Here is a 21,519-nt window from a genome sequence, read left to right as displayed (position 1 = left end):
GACCCAGTGGCTTAAAACTCACGCCGGGCGCGTGTACGTGCGTGCCCAAGATCCCGAGAGGAGAATGGAGGAGAAGGGATTGCGGCGTGACCATCCCCCCTGGGGGGTGATTTCTCGCTTTCTGTCTCTATGTCTCTCTCTGTCTGTCTGGCGAGCGCACGCGCCCTACAGTGAAAAATCTCTCAAAAAAAAAAATTTTAAAAAAAGGAAAAAAAAATGGCTCTCAGTAGCTTAACAAATTAACGTCAAACTCCTTAAACTATAACTCATGATCTGCCAAACTCAATCAGTATTTCTACCCTCATCTTCCAATATTCACATACACAGCACACGGACCAAAACTTATCACATGCCGCGCTATAGAAGTGCCAAAGTGCTTTCCTGCCTCTGTGCCTTTGTGCCCACTGTTTCTTCCACCTAAATATATTTCTCCTATCCCTACCTCTCGGACTAGTCCCATTCTGTAGGGGCAACTCAATTGCATCCTATTTCATGAATCATTTTCTAATCTGTATCTAATCTAATCATATATAATCACTCCTTCCTATAAAGCACCTCAGGATTTCATTTGTCTCTTTTAAGATTCCTATTACTGTTATTAGAATATGCTTCTTATTCTCTCCCTGAGTTCAGAGTTGTTTTATTCATGAGTATACAGTCTGAAATTTTTAGAACGAACTTTTCTTATTATTGACACTGAAATAGGTCTTGTTGATTAAATAAATGATTAGGACCAAAATTTGAGTCACCAAATTTTTATATCAGATATGCATTATATGATGATTGAAGCATAAAACATTAAATCACATGTAATACAGAAACCCTTTTATTCATATAGACATGGGCATAACCCTAAGAATTAATAATTAAAAATTGCTTTTTTAATTTTTTTTTAGTTTTTTGTCATAGGGGACATGCGCTTGCTAGAGAGAGACAGTGAGAGAGAAATTGAGAAATCACCTCCCAGGGAGATGGCTATGCTGCAATCCCTTCTCCTCCATTCTTCTCCTGGGATTTTGGGCATGCATGCATATGTGTCTAGCATGATTTTCAAGTCACCAGATCCAGGACTCAAGATGCCATCAACCATGTGGGAGTCCAGTGCCTTAACCAATACACTACCTGCTGTCCCCTAAAATTACTATTTTTTTAAAGAATTGTTTTATTTAACTTTATTTATTTTCATTTGACTAGAAAGGGACAGAGTGAGAGAGAGAGAAAGTGAGAAAGCAAACCACCAGGTCTGGGCCTTGAACTGTAGTCAGCCATGTGGGAGTCCAGTGCCCTTAACCACCACAACACCTGCTGGCCCCAAAATTGCTATTTTTAATTCCAAACAAAAATACAGTAGTAGCATCAAGGATGTTAGCATATCAGTGAAAATGTTTTGAACCAGTAATACTTTTAGTTTCTTTCCATAATTTCTCCTAATGTTGCTTCCTTTTTGGCCAATTTATCTTTCCAAAACCTGTGATTTGTATTTTTTTTTTTTTTTAATTGGCGGCAGGCAAGTGTGCTTGCTGGACAAAGAGAGAGAGAACATAGGAATGCACCCTCATGGGAGTGGCCACGCCCCAATCCTTTCTCCTCCAATTGTCTCTCCATTAGGGACTTTAGGCAGACACACACACACACACACACACAAGCCTGGCACTGTCAGCCTTGTGGGGATCAGCCACCATAAGCACCAGACCACTGGCTGGCCCAGGATTCATATGTTAATCAATTAAATAAAGTACCTTTTAAAATTATAATCCTCATCTCTGTGCAAATGTGCCCATCTTCAACAAAACTCAAAAGAATGCATTTTTGGTATCCCGGCAGGCTGCTCTGCTAAAGCTTCTCTGAATATTTGCTGATAATTTGTTACAGTCATGGAGACAGATGGTATTTCTAATTAATGATACTTGATATCATTTAATCTTGCCTATGTATTGATCTTTTATGTTTGTTCTAGATTGTGGTAGGTTGTGAAGCCACTTCTTGTGGTGACCTTCATTCTGTAATGTTGGAATACACTAAGGATGCAAGGTTTGTGAAATACTTTCTACCTTTTTTTCATACCTAAATATACGATTCAAATGGCTGTCTATTTTTAATGCTTACAGAGAAATAGCCTTGGGTATTAAAAGTGGCAGGTCATGTATATTTTTATTACATTATATTTATATAAAATTTATACTTACATCTTATTATAAAATTTTTCTGTCAAACCAAGAAGAATCAACTTTCATACTAGCCTTTAGCCAAGAAACCTTATATTTTAGAATAAATGAAAATAATAATAGTAAATTAAATTATATATGATACCATGTTTGTCCTCAAAACTACCTTTTGAACTTCCTTTTATGTTGCTTGTTTTCAACCAATGCTAAGGAAAATTTGAATCAATGAATGGCCTGAATATGCATCAGCCAGAGTCTTATCTCCATAAACCTATTGGTAGCCTTGAATAAAAATCTAACATAGTACAGTTACCTTACTAAGGTGTTAGTAGCCATGTCTCCCACCACTACTTTTGAAAATTAATTATATCGAGTTAACTTTTGGGGAGACAGATAATTTTGTCAATTGACTGCAGGTATATTTCTAGCAACCGTATCAATAGGAAGAAGCCAGTAAGAACTCATTGTCATACATGCTATTATTTTATTCTGTTATCTATCAATGTATTGGTGTGCTTTTAAAGAATTAGAATGTAAATCTTACAAGAAAGTGTTTCAAATTTTTATTTTTACAATCTATAATTATAAATGCCTATAGGAATTTCCTATGGGAAATTTATGTTAAAATACCCTCCTTGAACCTGACTCCAAAGCATTACCTTGACATTTGATCATATAGTTCCCTTAAGATTTGTTAACACAGTTGCTTTGGTTTCTGTAGGGCTGACTCCTGGCAGCTTGTTCAAACCCAGTGCCTTCCTTCATCTTCGAACAGCCTCGGCTGCTCCCCTTTCCAGTTCCATGAAGCCACCATCTACAATGTTGTCAACAGCTCAAGCTGGAAGAGAATCACCATCCAGCTGCCTGATCACGTCTCCTCCAGGTGCGTGGCATGTGAAGGATTCCTTTGTGGCATTATCTGGTAGTCTCTACAGAGTTCCTGCAGTGAGTTAAGAACACTGACGAGTTAGAGCTAGAATTTTAGTCACAGTCCTAGAGCCCTTCCATGTCTTCTCTCCCTCCTCTCACCAATCCATGCCCTGAAATGGTAACTGCATGCCCCAGAAAGAAATAAGAGCTTGTTTGTAAGTGATTCATAGATCTTAGATTGGTTTCTGACTAAATACCATTGTATGTGCCAAACTCAATCACAGGTCCTGAATGCCTGGCACCAGTTCTACCCAGTAGTCCACACTCACAAAGGCTGCACTTCTCATCCCAAATACAAATACATGGGATGTGCAGTTACCTTATTAAGGTGTTAATAGCCATGCCTCTCATGTAGCCATGTTGTGAAGTTACCCAGAGCCACAAGACAAATATAATGGAAGACAATCTTCCTAGAGCAGCATTCGTTTTACTCAGAGTTGAAAATATGCCTGTATAGGAAAAACAGACACAGATTTATTATGGAATAGCATAGAAAATTCACTGAGCCAGTAGGTGGCCTGGTGCTTAAGATGACTAGATCCTAGATGGCCAACTGCATAGTTCAATTCCCAGACACAGTGGCTTGAGAGACATGACTGATGTGCATGCATGTGTGCCCAAAATCCAAAAAGGAGGGAGAGTTGGAGAAGATATTGTAGTGTGACCATTCTCCAAAGGAGGTGCTTTCTTCCTCTCTCCCCATAAGTACATGCTGGCATTAAAAAAAAAAAAAAATTAGGAAATTCACAGAAACCTTTCAGGGAAGATAAAAGCTTCTAGAATAGTATTTTGGTATATATGAAAAGACATCAAAAAGTTGGTAGAAAAATAGAATTAAAGTACACATTTTATTTTGTATCAGCCCTGCAGCCTAGTGGTCAAAGGAGCCAAATCTTACACGGCCAGCTGCATTTAAATCCTTACCCAGCAGCTTAAAAAGCACACTATGTACATGCGTATGTATACCCAAAATCCCAACAGGATGGCAAATGGAGATGGGATTGTAGCATGACTACATATACTGGGAGACAGGGTACCTTCTCCCTCTCTCTCTCTGACTCTCTCTCTCTCTCTAGTGAGTGCATGCACCCTCTGGTAATTTAAACAAAAATTACAAGTTTATTTTGATGTAAAACCTTTTGAAGTTGATACATAGTGTTAATACACATTCATATATAGTCTTAATACACATTTTCCAAGAACTCTTTGAAGACCTGGTACATTTCCAGAGTCTAAGGAATACAGTTCACTCACCTCTGCAATGGGGTGCTGATATGAGATTTTTGAGAAACTCTTTTCTTAGAAATAGTCCCCACACCCAGAGACTGGATGCTGCCAGGGGAAATAACAGACTGCTGAATCTCCTCTTCTGTCTGTGGGTCTTTCAGTGCAACACAGTTCCGCTGGATCCAGAAGGGGGAAGAGACCGAGAAGCAGAGCTGGGCAATTGACCACGTGTACATCGGAGAGGCTTGCCCTAAGCTCTGCAGCGGACACGGTTACTGCACCACCGGCGCCATCTGCATCTGCGATGAAAATTTCCAAGGTCTGAATCCTGGGCTGTACTTTTTGATACATGAGAGCATGAGATTCTCATCTTAACATGCATGCCAAAGTTCACTAGGAGATGAATCCTGTCTCCCTGAGGGATTTGAGATAGATAACCATTTCTTGATCATTGAGTTATTAATCCTTTGAAACAAATTATTAAGAATAGTTTTCAGCTGTCTTCATGAAAATTTTTTTAAATACAAATTGAAATCCCCTCAGGATATTTTATAAATAATATACTTTATAAATAAACATAAATTCAGATAAATTGACTCAGGCTATTCTATAGACCCTCCATTTTCCATCTTCCATATATCTCCTTGCCCCCAGCTGCATCTCCAACACTTAATTTCCACTTCTGTGCCTTTCTGCTTGCTGGCCTACAGTTCCATCTCTAGACACTGCCAGATTTATTTGCCAATATCTGTTTGCCAATTTCCATCCTCCTTAACTTCTCCCAACACAGCTGTCACTGTCCTACCAGGATATACCAGATCACTTAGTGTGTTCTCTTTCCTAGGTTACTCTATCACACACACACACACACACACACACACACACACACACACACAACCTTCACAACTCAAAGATATTTTTGAGTTTGAATTTTTCACATTTCTACTGTTTGAATTTCTAGAGGCTAGGTATATATTTGGGACAGATATCTACTCGACCCTTCACATCATAGGAAATTGCTCTATCAGCCTGCTGGAATGACTGAAGCTAGGGTTTTCTTTGATCCATATTCCAAGGGATTTCAGTCTCTGTCATTACAAAGTTCACTTTACATAATTACCATCACAGCCTCATTGCCTAATTCTTATCATATAGCAATGCTAATAAATGAATGAATCATTATACTGTTTTATGCTTTACTATTTACATAATATACATCAATTGGTTCTTCAGTCACTTAGTATTTATGATTTCCCCATAAGTTACCTATGATTAATATAATCATTCTCACTTTACAGGTAAAGATATCAAGACTCAACAAGTTTAAATGACTTGCCTTAGTTCCTATAGCTAGGAAATGTCAGAAAGAAGACCAGTACTCAGGGTGTTCTGTCTAATTAACCTTGCTATCTCTCTTAGCTGAGGAATTTATCCAAAGGGAAGCCAACTTACACAGCTTTCCCTAAGTGTACAATATAACAATACATACATTTAAATTCCAGAGTAGTATCTATTTGGATTTCTTGCTTGATGCAATTTCCTTATCTCTAAAAGGAAAGCATATGATTTGAGCAGACTGCTGCACATCCTTGATATTAGATATTACTTAGCCATCTCCGTTTTCTCTTGGTTTCTGTCTTGGTCTGTTATAGCATTGCTAACAGAAATATCTGGGACTAGGTAATTTATAAAGAAATAGAGGTTTATTTGACTCACAATTCTGATGACTGGAAAGTATAAAAGCATAGGACTGACATCAGGCCAGCCTAAAACATTGCCCACAGGAGAGATTAAGGGCAGATCTCTCTTTTTTAACAACCCACTATCATGAGAAATAACCACTTCTTAGGAAAAAAATAATTCAGTTCTTTTACAAGACAGCGTTAATCCATTCATGAGACCAGTGCCACTCTAATACTGTCACCATGATCCAGTCACCATCTACTAAGACCAAATTCCAAAACATGAACCCACAGGGTCAAACCATTATTCAAACCATAATAGTATCCTTACCACTGAGATCAGCTCAGTCTGTCTGTGTATTAGCTGGTGAATTTTAACTTTGGGTAAATTAATGAATCAAATGTGTCAAAAAGAGTCTTAGAGGTCTGGAATTTTCTGTCACCCCTGATCTGACAGAACTATGGCCTTTTGATTTTGAACTATTGTGGACCTTTAGGGGAAAAAAGAAATGTACCATTCAAATTAAGGAGAAATGCAAGTACACACACATTTGCTGTTATACTATCTTACTTAAATGCCATTATTTAGGCTCAGTGGTCTTAGATATTCTCAGGTCATTCATTATTCATTTATGTATCCCAGCTTCAGTGCTAAATATCTTATATTTACTAAGTATTGTGCTAAGTACTAGAATCCAACAATCAGTTAAGGTACAAACTCTGTTCTCAAGAATCATCAGATACAGAACTAGAAGGAGAAGAACAAGAACATGACATCTTTTAACCTCAAAAATATTGCTAGGAAAAAAGAAATTAGGTTGGCTTTTCATATCAGGGTGAGAGCTCCCTGCTGATTCTCATCTTTGTAAACATGTTGACCAGATGCTGTGGTAAAAACTGAATTTACAGAAGCCATGAGTACATTAGCACCTACAAAATATAGTAAACATTTGACTCAAAGAAAACGGGTTTTCTTTTCTTTTCTTTTTTTTTAACAACCTAAGCCAATAATTCCCAAGATAAAAGAAAAGTATTTATTTCTGGGAGTCTATATCTGCTTGGTATTTTTTTCATTCTTACAGTAATAACAACAACTTAAATCTGAAAGTGAATACTTTCCTTAGACATTGATGATTATGTTTATTCCAGTTAATCATTTCTGTGATTTTTGCTTCCCTCCAGGCGATGACTGCTCTGTTTTCAGTCATGATCTTCCCAGTTATATTAAAGATAATTTTGAGTCAGCAAGAGTCACTGAGGCAAACTGGGAGACCATTCAGGGTGGAGTGATAGGAAGTGGCTGTGGGCAGCTGGCACCCTATGCCCATGGAGACTCACTGTATTTTAATGGCTGTCAGATACGGCAAGCGGCTACCAAACCTCTGGATCTCACCCGAGCAAGGTAATCAAACCCCTGGGCTGTAGTCCAAGCATTAGACAGAAGTGGCCACAAGTGTGGTGTTACCCACCATGTTAAATATGACCATGGGAAGCATTATATATTGTGTTTGTTTGCTTTAGCTTTGTTATAGAGTACATGCACTCGCCGGAGAGAGACAGAGAAAGAGAGAGGAAAAATGAGAAATCACCTCCCAGGGGGATGGTCATGCTGCAATCCCTCTTCCTCCATTCTCCTCCCAGGATTTTGGGTACTCATACACATGTACCCAGCATGTTTTTCCAGCTTCCAGGTGTGGGACTCGAGCTAAATAGTCAGCCATGTGGGATCTAACCACCTTAACCTCCGTACCACCTGCTGGTTCCTAACAAGCATTATATATTTTAACAACTCAGAATTGTGCTTTTTCTAAGTTTATTATAAAATTGCCTTATATTTCTTCATACACACTGGCTGAATGGTGGTGACAGGCATAATCCTAGAGAAATGGCCAAATACAAAAAAATTGTCTAAGGGTAATGTATATAGATGATTTAATGTTGACCACAACAAGTATGTAAATATAAATATGGGAAGTAGATTTGTAGTGTAAATATATTTTTCATAGGTAAGTACAATAAATTGAAATGGAGGGTGGATGGATGGATATTTTAAAATTCCCATGCTATAAGAACTGGAGATTAACGCAGAACAGAGTAGACCAAGAATGGACAAATGGACAAAGAAAGTGACAGAGAAAAGACCCAAGGTGTGTTGGGTTTCCTTCCCCACCTTCCCTTCCCAGTAGTGCTGACTTTGCCAGACTAAACATGGTTTTTGGTCTGTATAATTCAAGAAAAGATTCCAGGACTTTAAAAATATTGTAAAGTACTTACTAGAGCATTCACCCAGAGTTGAGAAGTGATCAGGAACTATGAAGTTATCTGAGAACTAGGTGTTTGGTTAATGAGGATGTAGATATCTACTTGAAGCCTTTCATTCTGGAAAATATTAGGAATGTATTTTCAGAAGCAGAGAGGTGGGTTTTGGAACCTTAATATAACAACGAAGATATAATACAATTAATTCCTACAGACTAACCATGGAGATACTCAAAGTTGCATCTAACCATCCCCATTTTTTCCTTACCAAAAGGATATACAAAGGCTCTTTTAAAAGTTCATGGAAAATGCATATTGTGAAAAAACTATGATATGTGCTTCAAGTTTTTTTGGAAGCAAAATACACTGATACTTCAATTTCATTTTTCCATTAGCTTTTTAATGTCCACTCATATGTAATCTAGAGACAACCCTGATGTTTTTCTTGACCCATAAATGACCACAAATAGGTGCTTAGTTAACAATTACATACCACAGTGTACAGGTAACTTTGTTTTTAATTAATTTTTACTTTTGTAAGTTTTAAGTCTACCTCTGTATTCAACAACCTACTCTACCTGGGACTACCCTTAGGAAGATAACAGTTCACATGTCTACAAGCTATATGTTCTAAAAGTAAGAATGCCTATGAAAAAGGGCAAGGGCATGTAAAACAGAAGACCAGACATGGTCCAGAGCCCGCGCGTTCTAATTTGGTCTAATTCAGGTTTCCCTTGGCTCCAATCTGCAGGCATCCTTTCCTAAAATAGCTTGGAGCTATTTGTAAACAAACAAAAAAAAAAATACATAGCATAAATACAACTATTATATCCTTTGTGTTCTCCATGTCTTCGCTGGCTATTTGGTCCATGTTACTTTTCAAAGAACAGGTGTTTTCAGCAATAACACTCTAAGAAGATTTCCAACAACAAGAAGAGAGAACACATCTTGGAAAATCAAAATTATGTTCTCTGTGTAGAAAACCAGCCTTCCACAGGCCAGCAGGTGCCATGGTGGTTAAGGCACTAGACTGCTACATAGCCAACTATTTTGAGACCCATTCTCTCTCTCTCTCTCTCTCTCTAGTGAGTGCATGTGCTCTATAGCAAATTAAAATAACACTGACAAATAAAATTAAATAAATAATTCTTTTAAAAAGAAAGAAAACCAGCCTTCTGAGGTTCTTTTTCACATATATAATGTAAAAGATTATATAAATAAATTGCATCACTTAAGTGATTTTATTCATAAGGTCGAATATCAATTTTTACTATTGAATGAATGTGTATTTATACTATATATAAATCAGAAATTACAGGCTTTAGGAATAAAGAGTGACTAAGAAAGTAGAATTCCTACAGTCCTTCCAGATTTTGTTTAAGGATGATTTCCCTGGTATTTTTCAGCAAAATCATGTTCGTATTGCAAATTGGGAGCACAGCCCAGACAGACAGCTGCAACAGTGACCTGAGCGGTCCCCACGCCGTGGACAAGGCTGTGCTGCTGCAGTACAGTGTCAACAACGGGATCACCTGGCACGTCATCGCCCAGCACCAGCCGAAAGATTTCACACAAGCTCAGAGAGTGTCCTACAACGTCCCTCTGTAAGTGGCCCAAATGGAGAGGTGCAATCTCATGATCCCTGAGAATCACAGACTTTGAGGTAGAAGTTAGGTGAAGTCACTGAACCCACACCACAAAACAAGGTGGTGGCAGGCAAAACCAAGGCTAACCCAGATCGCCAAAGCTGAGCTACTGTTTCCTGTAAGGACAAGAGGCAAACACTGAAGCAAAGAATAAGGGCACAAGGAAATAAAGAATGACAAGTACAGATAGAAATACTTCTTGCAGATTTTCCTTTCTCTCATCAATACGTCCAGTGTTTTAGAGAACAACATTTTAAAATGCTCTGCTGGGTATGCTAATTTGAGAATAGGCAACCGTGTCAGTTTTGCTTAGCATTATTTACCCAGCTTCTAACACAGGGTGTGCCACACAGAAAGCACTTTATGTTTATCGGCCAAATGTGTACTGGAGCAAGGGAAAGGAGAGAGAGCTAGAAAAGTATTGTAAGTCCTTGGGTAGCCAATAAAATAAAAATATGCTTCTTAGAAGGATACCATGACCTAAGCAAATCCAAATGCCCAAAGTTTTGTTGATTTAGATTAGATTATACTATATGAAGTCTGGAAGTCATATGCCAAAAAGTTCTGTGTCCTGGTGTCTACCCTCTCTGTCCTTCTCTCTGTGACCCAGGGAGGCACGGATGAAAGGAGTGTTACTGCGCTGGTGGCAACCACGCCACAATGGAACAGGTCATGATCAGTGGGCTTTGGACCATGTGGAAGTCGTCCTGTGAGTATTTGACACACAGCAGCCCCTGTCCATTTCCAGGAAGGTTTGAAATTCTGTGATATGGCATGCTCCTTAAGGACTATTCCTGACTAGAAGCAACCCCCACAGGGTCACTTTGGCTTACACTCTTCAGCAGCTGCAAGATAACAGCTCAAGTCAACAGTGAAATAACAAAGCCCCGAATATAATGTAATATACCTTAGAAAACTTTAATAAGTAAAGCATTTATTTATGGATTAATAATATTGTTTCAATTGGATAAAACAAAAAATCTTCAGGGAAATGGGCAACAATGTTTTATGCCAGATCTGGGTTGCCGTATGAAAGAAATAACGCTCTTAAAAAGAAAAGTTCCATACTGGTCAAGGTACAGAGTGGTCCTGGTTACTATGCCCAGTTGCAAACACCTACCTTAGCCACAGATGCTCAAGGTATTCTCCGGTTAATGACATGGTTGCAACCAGAACAAAGAAGCTGTGACTTCAGGTTCCTTCTGACCACTCCCAGCACCTAATGAGTTACCGGTGTTCCCCATGGTTTCTCCCGTATACTGAGGCTGTCACCACTCTCACCTGACCGGGTTGATTGTTCCCTCACAGAGAGATGACTTGCTTTTTCTCTAACAATCTAGTTCCTGTAGAACTGGAATGCTTATGTCTCGACGGGTTCGGACTGATGGCTCCAAGTGGTTGGCAAGGAGAGGCGAATCTTCTCGGTAGATAGGTTCAACTGTTCATTCTGTTTACCAAATCCAAAATGAAATCAGTCCCGTGGCTGATTTCAGTCATTTCGAAAGCAAATTTAAATGATTAATTGGTAGGAAAACTACCAGATTTGTTTTCTTTCAATCATAGCCATGAGCTGAGTTTTTCAGTCTTGAGCTAGCCCTCGTCTTAGTTTTCACTGAGGCACGTGCTTGCATGGCATCCATATCAACCCCCAAATCCAAGAGCAACCAGTCCCTACACAAGCCTCCCGTGCGCTCTGCTGCTTTTGGACAACTTGCTGGGCTCTGCCTCCACAACATAAAGTCGAATTCTGATGGAATGGTCCAGACTCATTTGAATCTAAATATGAGGCTGATGTTTTACTTAGATACTAACCCTCAGACTACATTATTCCAGCAGAGTAGAATAACCTGGGCTCTAAAATGAACACATGTATAGTAAGGCCATAGACAGATGTCTGAATTTAGACCAAAGGCAAACCCTAGAGCCATTTTGCCCTGGCTACTTTCCTTTCAGGGCAGCAGTTCTCAACCTGATTGAATGTCAGAATCACTTGGGAAGCTTTGGAAGCATCAAGGAATGTCCCAGTGCCCAGGCCCATCCTTGGGTGATGATTTAAACTGATCTGCATTGGGAACTGACATCTATTTTTAAAGCACCTCAGGTGATTCTAAGTAGTTATGATTCAAATTAGAGTCAATAACTACTTTGTATCTTTGAAGTCTCTTGCCAAGATAGCTCACACTAAGGGGGCTTCCTGTGCCTGACAAAGCACACCAACTCCTATTGAAACTTCAAAACCTGGCAGTCCTCAAAAGAAGGCAGGATTCCAATACTGCCCTTGAGTAGACGGAATTCTTAACATATCATACATTTCAGTAGATATTTCTTCTTCTCCCACTCAGACAAGCACTTGCAGTTATCTCTTTTGAATTTCTGAGGCATGTCATCACCAATAATTCCATCTCTGGGATTAAAATTGAAGAACATATGGAGTCAGATGTGTAAATACACTACCCCCCGTGAGAAGTAACTTCTTCCCAACTTGGAAACAGAACACTATTCTTTGCTACCTCTTGACCTGCGGCCTTCAAGGCTCTTAGGAAGTCTCACCACACAGTCCCAAGAAAACCTCCCAGAATACTTGGGCTTGGAATTTATTTCTATAAGCAACTACCAGCATCAGGACACTATTGCAAGAACCAAGTTCAGATTATACAAAATGCCAGAAGCCTATTATTTCGGATATTTTTCTGGACCTATAATCTGCATTGTAAAGATTTCATTTTTATTCAGTCTTCAGAATTTTAATTCTTTGAAGAATTTGTCACTTACTGGGAACCAGCAGTTAGCGTAATGGCTATGTCGCTGGACTCCCACATACTCAACCGCGGTTCACATCCTGAACCCGGTGGCTTAAAACTCACGCCAGGCGCATGTGCATGTGTGCCCAAGATCCCGAGAGGAGAATGGAGGAGAAGGGATTGCGGCGTGACCATCCCCCCTGGGGGGTGATTTCTCGCTTTCTGTCTCTATGTCTCTCTCTGTCTGGCTGGCGAGCACACATGCCCTATAGTGAAAACCTCTCCAAAGGAAAAAAAAAGAATTTGTCACTTACTAAGCACCTGTCCACCCTTTCCCTGCATCGTAGTCTCAAAATCTCAGGGCACTGAAAGCTGTCAGATGAGAAAAGAACATTCCACATGTGCGCAGTGTTGAATAGTTAAAGTTTTATTCTAAGTCTTCTTAAATAATTTTAAAATTGTAACTGTACATACTACCACGTACTTTATATATTGGGTCATTGGGAAAGTCATGATGCATTTTTGCATAGAAAAATAATGTCATGCCTTTCCAGATGACCTAATATATATATTATACCAATTATTTTAAAAGTAAATATTATGTCTTTAATGACATTTCAAAATTTTGTTAAAATTAAGAGTTATTTTCCAATGTGGTATTTAAGGCACTGAATCCCACACAGCTGATAGTGCTGTTCAAGTCCTGGACCCAGTGGTTTGAAAAACAAGAGCATGTGTGCATGCCTGCCCAAAATCTCAAGAGAATAATGGAGGAAAAAGAGATTGCAGCATGGCCATCCCCTCTTGGGAGTGATTTCTCACTTTCCCTCTCTCTGTCCCTGTCCAGCGAGCACACATACCCTATGGCACAAAATTTTTTTAAACGGGGGTTATTTTACTTCTTTTTTGAAGAGAATGAATAACCTCATGAAGTTGAGTTAAATAAATGAGTCTTTTAAAAATGCAGTGTAAATGAATTTATATTTTCAAAACTATATTTTGATGTTTTGCTCTATATTTGCTCTATATAACTATATTTTTATGTCCATGCAACTGTACCCTGTCAAAGGACTTCTTTTAAGAAGAGTTACAAAAAGTTTTAAGACTATTAATTAAAACGTATTTGGTAGCTCTACAACATAATTATTTGATGAGCTTAAAATAGATCATTCCAGAGAATTCAGAAAAATAAAATATAATAATTTTCCAGAGCATCTTTCAGCTATATAAGGCACAAAGAAACTAGCCAGGGTTTGTGTCACGATGCACAAATATTACTGATTATTACTTTGCTACAGAGAAATATAGGAAGGGACTTCACCAAGCTCTTGGAAAATAGAAATAAAGTACAAGTCTATTTGAGTGTGAAAAAATTTTTTTTTGAAATCCATGCATAGTTTTTTTCATTATATACATTTTTCATGAGCTTTTTGAAGACCCCTCATAGTCAGAAATAGAGATAAGACCCCATTAACTAAAAGTATCCTCCACTTTTGTAGCTGAATATTTAGTTATATGAACTAGTAATGTGAATTCACTGAACACAGCAATTAGGGCTACTAATATGTTTTTGCAACTTATGGTGGGGCATACATTTCACTTAAAAATTTTTATAATGCATTTTTTTCTAAGTGAAGATTGGCCTTAATCTACCTTAATTTCTATAGTTTCACTTTGTGTGTGTGCACAGAGAACACATGCTAAAAACCCTTGTAAAGAAAACCTGTGGTCATGCATGGTATCTTATATTGAGTTTAACCTCAGTGCTGCCCATATTAACCAAGAAGACATATGAATTTGAGAATAAAGTTAGCACTTTTGAAAATATTTAGGAGTACACCTTAAATGAACAGGATATATAATATATTTTAACTTAATGGTTTAATTTGAAAATGCTATACATGGAAGGATTTGAGTTTCATAAATATAGATTTATAGGATGACAAGCCCCACACCATAAAGATAAAAACCACCCTTTTAACATTTAATAAGCAAAGCCCCTTATGCCTTATGCTTGTTTGAGAGTATAATCTTCCCACTCTCATGATGTTTTCCAATAAAACCTGCACACAAAAAGCACTTCATGATGATTAGCCTCTGCTAATCTGCCATGGAACAGATGAACCAAATTGACAAATCATTTTTTTTCCAGCCTCACTAGCTTACAAAAAGTCCTTATTCTGTAAAGTCTGAATGACATAGCATAACATGATCACTGGCAATCAAGAATCGGAAACCTAATTTCTCTGAATTCATTTCTAGTGTAGAATATTTGTTTTTCACTAAACGTTTATGAATACATTTGGGCAGATCCCTCACAAGATCCATGCTGGTGGAGTTCTTCTTAGGATAAAAGAGAAGTTGTTGTCTTAACCTCTTTCGTTGGGCACTCATTCTTCTATCCTAAGAGTCTCCCTCACCCAATTATGCATTCCATTCACACATCACATTTCCTGTGTACGTGTCTAAGTCACAACCTGTCATGTGTATAATGAAGTGGGCCAATTTTTGCATGTGTACCTTGAAAGCAAATTGCTTAGTAAAAAGTTAGCCTCTGTGAATTAATTTACTTCAGTGAATTATTACCACATTTACTGAGAACTGAAAGCCAAGATTGTTGTTAACTATGGTCTTAAACACATTTATCAGATTTTAATATGAGTTCCATCATGACCATCCCCTCATGCTATTCATTATCCAGATGTTGTCACATTTTTGGCACAAATGATTTATGGAGATGAGCATATTACATTTGTTGCAAAGCATATTTATCCTTTATGAAATTTGACTGTGTTATCTGATATAGAGGATTTCTATATTTTTTAAAAAGCCCATTTCTTAACATACTCAGGAATTACTATTTCCTAAAATGTAAGTAACGAAAAATCAAATGATTAAATTAATAAACTATTAATTTAACATTTATATGCAACATTTATGCCAAATGTAGTACTATAGCTACATGTACCTTGACATATGGTTATGAGCAAATACTGCATGTTGCATTACATAGAAAAAGTTAAATAAATGTTTATATTGAGTATAGAAGAATAAGAAATAACTTCTTTAATTTTTATTTTCAAAAGAGATGAAAAACCCTATAGTGCGTCTAAACCTGGTCAGACTTTTATGACTAATCACAGTGCTGCATGCATTCAAAGGCATTTTTTAACTTGTGTTGTATTTCATTATTTGCTGTCATTGGTTTTCCACTAGAGTAAGGTAAGTCCTCCTTACTAAATCTGGGAACTGTATACTGATAGTGTCGCCAAAGTTTTATACGAGACCTCTGCAATTAAAAAAAAAAAAGAAAACTATGAAAACAGCCATAAATGATTTGGAATATAGTAGAAAATTTGAAACTATATCCATGTAAATTCAGAGTAAGCCGAACTGAGATAAGTCTCAGCTGTTTACAATAGTGGGCACAACAGCATCGAACAAAGTGCTAACAAGCTTGTTTTCATTGGCCAACAGATTTGATTTAGATTTTCTTCTGTGCCTGGCACTGTATTCGGTGCCCTTGAAGTGCTCACAGTTTATAAATTTGTTATAAAGGAAAGCAAAAATAGAAACATGTCCAAAAGATCTAGGGGCTCTGATTAAATGCAGTGTCTTTCGAAAGACCTATGGTACTGAAGATGCATGCGGGTGCCTTGACTTATTGATTCTATTCTAAATTAACAAACAAATTGGCAGCGAGAATAGATTTATTCATAAGATATGTGAATTATAGATTCTGTTCTTAGGTAATATTGGTCACCTTTAATATATAATTACATTTATCCTCTTATTGACATACTTTTACACTTAAGAAAGAAGATAAAATGGTTATCATTTATTGAACATCTACATATAGTACTAGAAGTTTTCATCTAATCCTTGCCATTCTCCCAGGTGCACATTATCAAATATTAACCTCACCCCCCATTCAGGAGAGAAAAGAAGGATGAAATCTTTATCCGCGAAATATTTGTGTCTACACTTACTTAATAGAGCTTTCCTGAAAATGCATGGTCTTGAAGGTCAAATGTCCAGCATCTACTACATAGGAGAGTGTCGTTGATTAGTTTGAATCACAGCTTTCTGAATATATTTACCAATATTTCTCTGAAAGATATGCCTGACAGCCCACTAGATTCTTTTTTCTGCATTCTTATAAATTGTTATTTGTTGTATTATATAACCTGATGATAAATAAATTGCTGCTCAGTAAGAATGCCTAAATTTCTATGAACTTTTCCTACCAAGTCTCTATCTCACCCATTACCTTTACAATCCATTGAGAAATCAGCTGAATTTTTTTCAATAAATGAGCTAAGATTGTGACTCCAGTCAAGAGTATCAGTTCATGGGACCAGCAGTTAATGTAATGGCTATGTCGCTGGACTCCCATGTAGTCGACCACGGTTCGCATCCCAGACCCGGTGGCTTAAAACTCACGCCAGGCGCATGTGCGTGCATGCCCAAGATCCTGAGAGGAGAATGGAGGAGAAGGGATTGCGGTGTGACCATCCCCCCTGGGGGGTGATTTCTCACTTTCTGTCTCTCTGTCTCTCTCTGTCTGTCTGGCGAGTGCACGCACCCTATAGCAAAAACCTCTCCCAAAAAAAAAAAAGAAACAGGGAGCCATTTTATAATACCATATGCTGTCTATGCCCTTCAGCTCCCATGGTGATCATGGAAATTTACATCAGCATTTCCAAGAAGTCACTGATTTTTATTCTTCCTTTATTCCATGACTTAGTCATTATGAGAAAATTTTACAATGGACTTAGTTCTGTTCACAAACAAGGTAAATTGATATGCTGAGTAGCTCAATTGATGTACTTTGATATGAACATTCCCTGCTTTCATGGAACTTACAATAAAAATTAGTTTTCTCTTGAATTACAGTAAGAAATAAATCTTGAAAACTCGATTGCACCTACTTGTAACCAATTACAAGTTATCTATAGCTATATATCTGCATGTATCGAAAACAAAAGTAGGCTCAAAATATGCTGAACGTATTTACTCACAAAAAAGTGAGCAAGCATAACATCTTGAAACATATTGAAAATTTCTCTAATTCCCAGTTCTGTAAATTAGAAATTTTAGAAGTTACAATAAAAGTTTAATACCCATATCAGTTTATTAAATGTTCCTAAAAGCAGATAGCCTTTTGGTATAACTTTCCATGGTGCCTAATTTTAGCAGGCTCATGAACTGGAATAATCCACTTTATTACATTCTGACCTAACTGGCTTAATTTGTGTTTCACATGCAGAATTACCAGTCCAAAGCTGTTTTGAAAGTATAGTAGTCATTTTTAATGTGACTATATAAACACTAGGCATCTATAAAATACATTACTGTGTACATCAACAGCCTCAGGAATCAAAAAGATAAGATTCTGATACATAAATGGATTCAAAACTAAAGATTATCCAGGCACTCAAAATGTCCCCTAAATTAGTTGTAAGCTTCCACCTCAGATGATTTTCAGGGCATTAAAAATCTGCAACCTGCTAATATTTCTTACACTAAAAGATGAAGAATTGAATCAGTTCTATAATAAGTAATTATCTGCGAAAGTCGCTTTAAAGCCATTAAACAAGCACATCAACTATTGTTAAAATCCAGTATTCTTTTGTTTCCATATATTGAGGTAACTTTCACATCAATCTAGGTTGCATTGTGATAACTAATATCTGGAGTGTTCTGAGTTCATCTTTTTTAATGTAAAATATTTTAACTAAAATTTTCTCTGAGTACCTTATCGTTACACATGTTTTCAACAGAATAATTTTCATTGCTTTAACTTTACAATTATTCCTTATAGTTAAAGAGTAATGATTTACAACAGGAATCCAATCAGTAAGTCACCAAAAGTTTAACAAACATGCCTCGACCACCCCGGGTCTAAAGGACGCTCAGTGCTGTGGTGTGTGGGAGGGGGGAGTTGGGGAACAGACTACCATACCCATGGAAGTTAACTGTGGGGAGCCAAGATAGGAACTCATACTCTATGCAGAGCAGAAAATGAGCACTCTCGGAGCTCAAAATAGGGGGGGGAATTACTTCAGGGGTGGTGGTGGTAATAAAGGAAATGTAATTCTTCAACAGTAAGTAGACAGTAAATTATTAGGGGTTGGCCAATGAAGCAGATAATGAGGCAGGTAGGAAAGAGTCCAGGCAAGTTGGAAAGGACCAGTTTTCAGAGGAATAGGAGTGGTTTTTGAGCAAGGTGAAGCCATCATTTGAGGGAAAGTGTGCAAAATCAGTTGTATGTATGCATACAAAAAAGAATACACACATACAATTACATCCTTAAATGTATTTTCTTGGTGCTTCATGGTTTCTTTTCACTGGATTTTTTTTTTTCATAAGGGAAGAGAATTGAGATATGGAGGCTAGTTTAAGGGGCCACTTCAGTAGTTTCAGGAAGGGACTATAAGGTGACTTAGGATGCTGGCACGAAGACAGTAAATGCGAGTCTAAGATTTTGTGAGTAAAGAAGTAACAAGATAATTTCTCCTGACACTTGAAGACTGAGACAAGAGGATCATAACAGCAAAGCCCTCACTAAAAAATGATGCCTACGTTGATGCCACATACATTAGTAGCTATGTTGTCCCGGGTCAGTGTGTGAAAATATCTGAAACATCTGTGATTTTATAGATGATGGTCCTTTTCAAGTATATTTGTCATGCCAAATTTTAGCAGCTATCCCTATCAGTATTACACAATTTCCTACAGGATCCTGAAATCCATTTTCAGTGCTTTTATCTGCTTCACATGTAATATGTATGTAAGAATGTGTGTAGGTACATACATGGGGAGTACATAAATGTACATACAAGTATACATTCAATTAGGCTTTTTCAGTATTTTATGACATCTTTTCGTGCATGTCTCTTGCACAAGACCCTGTTGATAGAATATAACGGCAGCTACTTACTGTTCGAGGAAGACAGTGGAACCCAGCATTCTGAGAAAAATTTACTTCTTCATTGCGCCCTTTGAGATAGCATAAACCAAAAAGGTAGAATGGATTCAGCTACAACATTTGAGGTTTTGTTTGTTTTTTTGCTTTCTAAGCTCTAAATGAGAATATTTGGTTAATATTTATTTATTATTTATCACGTCTTAATATTTATTTAGTATTTCTTTATTTTTTATATCTATTAAAGACATACTTCAGTAATGTAACAGGTGTAGTGCCCACTTCCTCTAAAATGAAATCCATCCAAATAAATGTTTTCAGAAAGAGTTTGAGAATAAATTTGAGCATTAAAAATCTAACAGTGTCAGTCCACTTTTGCTACAAAGTAAAAGAATGTACTGTCTTTTCTGGTTCAGAGCACACTCACAAAATGAGTGATTCCTTCAAGGCCAAAGGTGGTAAATACAGGCTGGGCCTTTAGTAACTCTGCCCCTGGACGGTAACGTCAGCATGCCCTGTGAACCCTGGATGTTTTCGAGTAAATGTAAGGGTAACGTGGGACCGAGATAATTTACACTTTTAATGATAGGACTTACATGCTCTTTCTCCTCTCCTCCCTGCCTCTACCCTTTTTTATTTTAACAGCACTCGTAAACAAAATTACATGATGAATTTTTCACGACAACATGGGCTCAGGCACTTCTACAACAGAAGACGAAGGTCACTTAGACGATACCCATGAAGAATCAAAAAGTTTATTTTTCCTTCCAACATGTGATGTGTTGCTTTTCATTCTTTTAAATCTCGCACTGCATCCGATATCAGGAAATATCTGTGAAGGACTTGGTGATGAACCGAAAGCCCTTCTCCAGACCGAGTGTACACCACTTTCCCACACTGTGAACTAATGACAAGTGACTTATTTGCTCATAAGTAAATGTCTCCATGTTGATGTGTCCGTAAAAATTGTGATCTGTTGTAATATCAGTTACAGTGGCAGTATTGAGAATAAGAAATAGTATAAGAGAAAAACAAATTAAGCACAAAAGTTGAAGAGATTTTATGTTTAAAATGACATTTTAGCACAGTATTTAACATTCTGGTCACAAAGCTATTTAAGTGGACTGTATTTCAGCTATGTATCATTTTTATATGATTAAATTATCATTGTTCGTCCTTTATGTATTCTCTTCTACAATTTAACACTTTGAAACTGTATTTACTTGTTATTTTGCTGCTGAGTTTTGGGCTACTTATATTCTGCAAAAGGTTCATTGAAATACCTATTCAAGAAGATAGTTGTAAAGATATTGTATCTCCTTTAATAGACTCTTTAAAATGTATGTTGATTTAGCGTTGTTTTGTGGATTAAAAAAAATGCTTGACCTTGAAATATTTTCTACTTAAACTTGTGGATGAAGACCCTATCTCCCACAAAGGAGTTCCCATTTCCTTGTCTACAAAAAATTTTTAAAGTGTTCTGTGGCTGATTTACTAACAGTAACTGCCATTTTGTGTCTGTGGTAACAGAGTGATTTGTAAAATGAGTAGACGTTTTCTCATTGTATTCTCTTTGTGAATTGTTTTTCCTGCGGGTCATAGTCATACCTTCTGATGAAGTTGTACCAACACCAGCAACATTATAATGGCCCCGTAGCCCTGAAATCTTTATTAGCATAACTAAAAGGTTGCACTCTAGGGTGAACCAAGCTAAAAGCCCATGCTTAAATAAAATATGTCCAAAAGACACTTGAATTTCATTTGTCTTCATTTGCTTTTCTTAAAAAGAATTATTTGGTTTTTGTCTTTTTTTTTTTTTTTTCATTTGACCAGGAGAGAGACAGAGAGAGAGGGAGAGGAAAAAGTAAGAAAACAAGCTTGTTAGGTCCAGGACTCACACAGTGGTCGACCATGTGGGAGTCCAGCACTTTAACCACCATG

At 37.4% G+C, this 21,519-nt stretch overlaps 1 protein-coding gene across 1 annotated transcript in view; it reads left to right on the top strand.

Moving 5' to 3' along the window:
* RELN (reelin) overlaps positions 1-21,325 on the top strand; it is a 375,213-nt gene extending 353,888 nt beyond the window's left edge. Inside the window, exons 56-63 of the mRNA XM_006140794.3 lie at positions 1,958-2,031; positions 2,887-3,048; positions 4,484-4,641; positions 7,187-7,406; positions 9,670-9,867; positions 10,520-10,618; positions 15,867-15,872; positions 20,224-21,325. Coding sequence (XP_006140856.1) covers positions 1,958-2,031; positions 2,887-3,048; positions 4,484-4,641; positions 7,187-7,406; positions 9,670-9,867; positions 10,520-10,618; positions 15,867-15,872; positions 20,224-20,320 — 1,014 coding nt within the window. The 3' untranslated portion in view covers positions 20,321-21,325. The remainder of the gene's footprint in view (positions 1-1,957; positions 2,032-2,886; positions 3,049-4,483; positions 4,642-7,186; positions 7,407-9,669; positions 9,868-10,519; positions 10,619-15,866; positions 15,873-20,223) is intronic.
* Positions 21,326-21,519: the final 194 nt, after the last annotated feature.

This window comes from Tupaia chinensis, unplaced genomic scaffold (genome assembly GCF_000334495.1).
Source record: "Tupaia chinensis unplaced genomic scaffold, TupChi_1.0 Scaffold000044_1, whole genome shotgun sequence".
NCBI classification, from domain to species: Eukaryota; Metazoa; Chordata; class Mammalia; order Scandentia; family Tupaiidae; genus Tupaia; species Tupaia belangeri.
The sequence above is the reverse complement of the archived record's forward strand: the minus strand, read 5'-3'. Positions and strand labels throughout refer to the sequence as shown.